At 27.2% G+C, this 9,042-nt stretch overlaps 1 protein-coding gene across 1 annotated transcript in view; it reads left to right on the top strand.

Annotated features, from left to right (window-relative positions):
* Positions 1 to 427: 427 nt before the first annotated feature.
* Positions 428 to 9,042, top strand: part of LOC100211412 (queuine tRNA-ribosyltransferase catalytic subunit 1) — a 32,237-nt gene continuing 23,622 nt past the window's right edge. The window contains exon 1 of the mRNA XM_065790525.1: positions 428 to 682. Within this exon, the coding sequence (XP_065646597.1) occupies positions 467 to 682 (216 nt within the window). The 5' untranslated portion in view covers positions 428 to 466. The remainder of the gene's footprint in view (positions 683 to 9,042) is intronic.

Raw genomic sequence — 9,042 nt, 5'->3', positions numbered from 1 at the left:
CAATCAGACAATATTTCAGTGGAAAAAATCTAACTAACCAGGTTCTAGAAATTTTTGGAACTTTGGAACTTTTTACACGTTTTTGACGTTTTTCGTAAAACTTTATGGTCATTGAGCACCCCCTAAACATTATCTGATTGGAAAGATTTTTTCCACAGTCAATTACTATGTCAAATGGCACAAAATAAACAACTATGCATTCAAATCCGAGAAAATTTTTTTTTTCCTGTGTTCACATGAACAGCCCTAATATATATATATATATATATATATATATATATATATATATATATATATATATATATATATATATATATATATATATATATATATATATATGTATATATATATATATATATATATATATATATATGCGTGAAAAAATTTATGCATATTTGTTTATATTTATATATATATTTATTATTTATTTATATAAGTATATTTATAGTTATAAAAAGTTCATAGAATGAGTGAATGGCCGCTTGAATTTACTTTGCTTAGTAAGTGTTCAAAAAGCAGAGCCAGAGCATCAATTGTCAAGCTTCCACATTTCTCTGTAGAAACACCAGTATTTATGCCTGTTGGTACACAAGGAACAATGAAAGGACTTACTTGCGACCAACTTGTTAATCTTGATTGTCAAATAATTTTAGCAAATACTTACCATTTGGGAATGAGGCCAGTATGTTATCTAATTAATGTATAGGTAAATATAAAATATAAGTATAATGCAGCTTGGTATATCTTTACTTTTTTTTCTTATTTTCTAGTATATATTGTAAAACCATAGAAATATACAAGGATGGTCATAGCATCATTAGGCATGCTCTTTTTTATTATTTGGTCTCATTCTTTCATTACTTGAATAGCATAAAATTTTCAATTTTTTTTTTACTTAGGAAATTTTTACTAGGGAGTAAATAGTTTTAACTTTTAACTTTAACCCTTATGAGATTTTTACTGCCTTTATAAAATTTTCACTCCTATTTTTACAGTTTATATAGCACTATTTTAAGTTAAACTTTTAATAATAGTTTTTTATATATTTTATTTGCATTTTCACATTAAAAACAATCTTTATCAATTATTAGTAAAATGCTGATATCTCCTAATAAAATTCAACATAGTTTATATTCTAAGTTCCCTAGATCTTTCCAATGATGTCTTTATATATATATATATATATATATATATATATATATATATATATATATATATATATATATATATATATATATATATATATATATATATATATAGTATGTATATATATATGTATATATATATATATATATATATGTATATATATATATGTATATATATATATATATATATATATATATATATATATATATAAATATATATATATATATTATATATATATATATATATATATATATATATATATATACATATATATATATATATATTAGTGATGCACCAATGGTAAAGGCTGATTGTGGATATTGATAGGTGTTAATGTATTTATGTAAGGGTATTATAATAATATTAGGGATGTAAAGTATATATATACAGTTATGGCCATTGAAATCCGACCACCAGTATCATTTTACTTAAAACTAGTTTAATGTAGTAATAAACAATTGTATTATAGCAATAAAAGAATAACAGTAACAATTAATGATTATAATGTAACATATCGTACATATTCAATCGTTTTTAATTTTTAGTGGCACCACCATGTGCTTTTAAGACTGCATTAATGCGATCTGGCATTGAATCCACGAGAGTCTGACAATATTCTGGCGTTATTTCAGTAATCCAAGCTTGACAAATTTTGTGCGCTAGATCCTCCAGTGATGTAGGATTAGTTCTGGATACTGCTGACTTTAACTTGACCCAGCAATTTTCGATTGGGTTTAAGTCTGGGGATGATGCCGGCCAAGGACCCACAACCTGAACGTTGTGATCCTCTAACCAAGATTTTACAAGACGAGATTGGTGACACGGTGCACCATCATGCTGGAATATTTTGCAACGACGAATTTCCATCAAATTTGGAACCTTTTCTTGAAGGATTTTTAGATATTGTTGGGAGTTAACAGTCTGTCCCTTCTGCATTAAATAAATACCACATTGACCAGATGAAGCTATTGCGCCCCACACCATAATTGAAGGACATTGCTTGACAGCTGGTACGGTATACCTTGCATTAAAACGCTGATTAGGTGGGCGACGAACTAATGACTTATGCGAAGCGAATTGCTTTATTTGTGTCTCGTCGCTAAACATTACCTGGCGCCATTTGGTTATTGACCAGTGTCTGTGAGCTCTACAAAATGCGATCCTATCACGGATGTTCTTTAAAGACAGTCGCGGTTTGAGGGCTGGACGACGAGAACGTAGACCTGCATCTTTCAATAAACGTCTTCTAATTGTTCGAGTGCTGACTGTAACGTCATTAGGTAGATCTGCCCTGATTTGTGTGCTGGATATTGCTGGATCTCTCACAGCAGCCTTGCGTATCATATTGTCTGTTTGTTTGCTAGTAATTCTAGCTTTACCAAAACGTTTTCTGGGCGCAGTGGATCCCATGTCTTTGATTAGTTGTATAACATTATGAACAGTAGATTTTGGCATTCGCAATTTTGCTGATATCTGACGCTCACTTGCACCATCCTCCCATAAAAGTTTAATATTAGCACGAAGACCTTCCTTCGTAGTCATAATTAAATTGTGACAGTTAAATGATTATCCATACCCTACAATGAGATATATAGCTTAATAAATTTTACAGTGCAATAAAATAAACGCTAATGTGATTGGCTAAAAGCTAATTAACTAATCATTGATGTCAGGGAAGAAAATAAATTGATTATTCGCATGCATAGACTGTTTCTTTATATTCAGCAGTGGTCGGATTTCAATGGCCATAACTGTATATATATATATATATAATATATATATATATATATATATATATATATATATATATATATATATATATATATATATATATATATATATATATATATATATATATATATATATATATATATATATATATATATATATATATATATATATAACATGTACTTATACATCAGCAGTGACTCAGCCTACTCGCCTATGCCATTGGTAACCAGCAACCAATTAATCAGCTTAACCATCAGCCAATTAATTGGCCGATGGCATCGGTTGATTAATCTGCATTGGCTAATGTATCGACATTGGCTAATAATTTAAAACCAAAGGCGCACCTTATATATGTAAATTGCGTTCCTAATATTAATATATTACCTTTATATACATACATGAAACTCTATTATTAGTCTCAATTGGCCTTTGCCATCAGTACATCACTAATATATATATATATATATATATATATATATATATATATATATATATATATATATATATATATATATATATATATATATATATATATGTATATATATATATATATATATATATATATGTATATATATATATATATATATATATATATATATATATATATATATATATATATATATATATATATGTATGTATATATATATATGTACGTATATATATATATATATGTATGTATGTATATATATATATATATATATATATATATATATATATATATATATACATACACTAATATTCATAAGCATTTATGTTGTGATGCCAATTAGTGATTTGCTATTACAACTTTATTTGTAACTTTTTATTGCAAATGACTTCCTATTTTAACTTTAACTTGTTTATTACATTTCCCCTTGGTCATTACAACCACTTCACCTTACAGATTATTATGTTCGGGTGCCTTTCATTTTTGGGTACTCCTTCACAAGATTGTTTGTTTTGTTTTTCAGCAGCACAACATACAGTTTATATGCTGGGACGCATTTTGTCCACTTTTATTGTTTGCTCTAAGATGATCCCTGTAATCATTCAAGTCGTGTATTGAGAATCGCATCAGTTTTCTGGGTGCTTCACCCATATTATTGTCATTAGTCCCTTTCACTCCATTTTTTATTGGTATAATTTGTATGCAGGTGCAGTAGAAAAATTAAATCTTTTGGACTGAAGTTGTACCAATAAACTGCCTCAAGTATGCTGCATGAACTCTCTTTGCCGTTCTTTTGATAGTTCAATAACATTGTTCTGCAATACTGTTTCCAAATGGTATGTATGTGCATCTGAAGCCAATAATAATGTTCAGTTTGTTTATAAATTGTGAAAACAAAGTGCTCGGCATGCTGTATCATTGTCTAACAGAATATTGTCCAAACCTACTCATTTGAGAAATATCATGTTTAATTCTTAAATAACACATGCACTGGTTTGATCTTTAATATGGCGCCATATTGCATACCATGTAGGTCCATAGTCAATTAGGATAAGATAGTGCTGCCCCTCATATTGACTTATTTACATACAAGTTGTTGCCACATTTTTTTAATATTAAATTCCATTTTGGTCATTTTATTGGACTTTTTTTTTAGTCATTTTATTGGATCAATTGATTGACAGGCTATACATTTCTCAACCACTTCTTTCATTTCTTTCTTGCTTACCAATAGGTCAATTCTACTGTGAAGTACGTTATTTTCTTCACATCATAATGATCTGTGGATCTGTGAACATAATCAACATTTTTTGAAGATAACTAAGTTCTAATTGCTGCCATTTCAGAAGGTTTATCAACCATTTTTAATTAACTGTCAGGTACTCTAGTAAGTGCATCAGCTTTGTTTAACTCTAAGATGTCAACTCTGAGTTCACTTTTCTCACATCTTTTACCTGACAATCTCTCGTAAAAAATGATTTGGAAGTTTGCACTCATAACACACTGATTTGAACATTTTGCAACCAATCATATATCAATATATCTGAGATCAATATGTCTTCTCGTTTTTATAAAGTCAGTTGCAGCAGCAGCAGCAAATTTTTCACTTGTACTTTCCTTTTGTTCTTTAATCATAAATTCTTGTGCAAAAATTTGTATGGTTGTAAAAGTGTGCGTACAAAAACCTGATCTCAGCATCTGTTAAACTTGTTCAGAAAATCTAGAAACAAAGACAGATGCAATTGCTTTGTCTGTTAGCCCATTACAGGCCTTGCTAAGAAGCATTACGCAGCTCGCATTTTGCTTGCGAAAAGGCTATTTGCTACGCGTTCAGCAGTTTTGCGCTACACTAAATCTTTTAGAATATTAAAATTATCTTTTGATGTCGTTAATGTGACGTTTATTCAGAAGAAATAAAGTCGTAAGTAAAAGCATTTAACCACAATTGTAAACTAATAGATTTTTTTGTTAAAGAATCAGTTTGTTTAATAATTTTTTTGTTGTTGTTAAAAATTAGTTAAAAAAATAAAGAGTTTTAAGTTTTATCTTAAGGAATTAAATATATAAATTCCTTTTAAATATAAAAATTATTTTTTGTCATAATAGTTTAAAAAAATGCATGATTTATTTTGATGTAAATATTTTATTAAAAAGATGTTTTGTTTATTGTTAATTTAATAACGTAAAGTTTTAATGATGTTCGTTTAACTTATGAAAATAAATTATGATCACGAATATGTTATCAGTAACTGATAAATAAAAAAAAACTCTTTATTTAAAAACATCATTAAAAAGTGTTCACAAAATAAATAAGAAAAAATTTATTAACAGTTAGTAAAATAACCAAAAACCAACTGTAAAATTATAAGAAAATAAACAAATATTACGTTTTATGAAAAAAAAAATTTTTTCAAAATAAAATTTAGTTCATATTTAATAAAAATGATTTTTCAAATAAAAACTAAGATTTATTTTGTAACTTTTGCTTAGTGAGAAAAAAAAAACTGTTTAAATGATTTTTAATGAGTTAATAAAATAACTTTAATTACAATGCAGTACTTAAAAATACTTTAGTGACGCAATATAACTTCAAACAATACAAAATATATTTGCTGAGTTGAGTTACTTTGAAAAGCGTTTTCGTTACGCAGCAAAATCTTGTGACAAGGCCTGCCACTAAATAGTGTGGATAACATGTACAGTTCTGCCAAGTAGACATCAACTGCTTCTCCATCTAGTAACTTGTAATTAAGGGTTTGTAGGCTATAAATGAGCCAATAAATAATTCTTATAGCAGGATATCCTTTATTCTCTCAAAATCTCCTTTTTTAACTGTTAGTAAATTGCAAACACACCATGAGCTGAGTTTGCTAGATTGCTTACACCAACCAGCTCAATCTTTTTCAGCCACTCTGCAACTTATGGATTTTTTAAATGTTATTATTTCTTAGTGAAATTTAACATAATTTAAGTACTAACTAAATTATGTATATATACAATTATTCACAAACAGTTATATCTTGATGCTAGTTTGTAATATGTTATTACAACTTCACTTGTAACCTTTATTGCAAATGACTTCTTATTTTAGCTTTAACATTGTTTATTATATTAATTTAACAAAAAACTTAAAGTTTTTTGTTTTTCTTATTTAATGTTTATTTAGATATCAAGTAAAAAGTTCCCATAGTACAGTCTTATAAACTTGTGTAAAAACAAATAACTTTTTTTCTTGAATTCATAGTAAACAGATGTTTACAAATGTTACTTGGGTTTTTTTTCCAGCTCTATAAAAAAAATCTTCAAAACAGTTTTTTGGAAAAATTAAATAGGTTGTTAGAAGCAATATCAGAATTTAATTATTCAAAATATTATTTTCCCAAAATTTTGTTGATGAAGCAAAAGTTACCTTGATGAAAACGAGAAATATTATTGAAACATACAGTATTGTTATTTTAATAAATGATAATTTGTTATTTTCGTTTGTATAATTTCAATTTAAAATCTTATTCACTCCCAACAAAACAAGTAACCATTATTCAGTTAGGATTTGCTAGAAAACAAAAATAGTGTTAAAGAGCAAGAAAATGGTTGATGGAAGACTTAAAAAGTTGTGGGTTGTATTAGTCAACAAAGCTTACATGATTACATTGATAAAAATTAATAAAAAAATATTCTATAAATTGCTCATAATACCTGTATTATGAGCAATATTATTTATTATTAATTTATAGATAGATTTCATCAGTAAACAAGCAGATATTTTTGTTAACATAATTTATGTTCATAATCTTTATAACATAAATTATGATATTTCTTTAAAATTAAACTTAAATTACATTCCTTTAAAATCAAACTTAAATTAAAAATACTAATAGTTTAAACTTAAAGTGGTTAGAAAGAAATGATTTGATAATTTAAAAATTTTTCCAGATAAACCATAAAAAACAAGTATATAGAAAAGACCATCATCTTAAACTTTATTGAAAACTTTAGATGTCAAAAGCAATTATTCTCGCCTCATCACCTCCATTTAATGCGCAATATAATCTTTCAGTCACAGAAATTAGCATGTAAGTCATAGAATAAGAAGATCAAAAACCATTTTGATTATCAGAGTATGTTGTTAGACTCAAGATGAAATGTTAGAAATTTGTTTATCAAATACTCAAAGACCTTGCTAATAATAGAGAGAAAACCGATTGAATGATAGTTGGAGAGGTCAGAATGTTCTCCAGAGTTTTTAAAAATTAGAACCACAGATGCCACTTTCCAGTCTACCTTAAAGGGTTTAAACTCTGATCTAACAAAGTACAGTTATTTGTGCTTGAAACTTAGAATCTATAATTCAGTATGGCACAAGTTTCTTTTCTTTTGTATCATCATGCCAACTATTTTTATCAACTCTTTTTTATTCATGCTAATTTTCTAATTTGAACCAATTCCAATTTGTTTATAATTTGAAGTGACTGTCTTTGATTTTGATTTTACTAAGTTTTATCAAAAAAGGTAATTTGTTTTATTGCGCTTTTCTTTTTTGTGCTTAAGCATTCGAGTTGGTAAGACGTGTTTTTGTTTAAGCGTAAGTTTTCTAAATTTTAATTTTTTTCTGTATTCCTTTTATTTCTTTTTCCATTATTCTTTTTTCTAATTATACTTTCTTTTCTGCTATTGCTTTATCTCTTAGCTTATTAAATTACTTTTCTACTTAAATTTTAGTACCATATATTAATTATATTCGATGTGTCTAAGCAATTCAAAATATAGTTTTTGTTATAATTCGCATACCTATATTTATAAGTACCTATATTTATATATTATTATAAATTAACTATAATTATTTAGATAACCAAGATTATATTTATGCTTCAGTTCGCTCATATTTTTTTAGAGTTTTAACAAGTTTTAAAATTTTTTTTTTTTTTTTAATCATTATTAACGAGTCAGATACATTAAATTTCTTAACTCAAGCTGGACCTTTGGGGTCTACCTTGGAAGGACAACCTCACCTAACTATTGTAGGTTCAATTGTAATAACAAACAATAAACCTCCAAAATCTTCTCGGTTAGTGTGGAGCAAGGCAAGCTTTATTTCTATCTCAATTATATAGATTTTATAGAATTATTATTATATTATATATAAGATTATATATAGATTATATTAAAAGTTATGACTGGGAGATCTGAAGCTAAAAAATACAAGTTTTTAATTGACAAATATAATGAAGCTACCTCATTCTACATACGAAGTACTACAAAATATACTAGCCAAAAAAAAACCCATTGATTACTAACCAGCTCATAGGAACTGTAAAAGAGTAAACTCTGGGGTAAATATGTGTCAACAGGACCAGGTTCACACTAGCTTATTGAACAGAATACAAAAAAGCAATCAAAACTATCACAAAATTAGTGAAAAAATCAAAACTAGACTAGGAAGATGCATGAACTGCTTTGTTTAGACATAACCCTAAGGGACTCAATTCTTATGTGCAAAGCAAAATCAAGTTTCATGATAAAATCCACTTACTTAAAGACAGTAGTGGATCGGTGACTGATAACATACCTAACATATGTACAACACTCAATGATTATTTTTAAGCAAGGACCGCTATCTCATTTTTTAAACTGATCTTCATCCACTTGCGAAAACAAGGTTGATTTCATCACTTATAAAATAGTCAAAAACAGATTGCTGAAACTAGATCCTTCAAAAGCAATAGGCCCTTTTGAAATAT

Source organism: Hydra vulgaris, chromosome 02, assembly GCF_038396675.1.
Source record: "Hydra vulgaris chromosome 02, alternate assembly HydraT2T_AEP".
In the NCBI taxonomy this organism is placed as follows: Eukaryota; Metazoa; Cnidaria; class Hydrozoa; order Anthoathecata; family Hydridae; genus Hydra; species Hydra vulgaris.
This window is presented reverse-complemented; position numbering and strand designations above follow the sequence as displayed.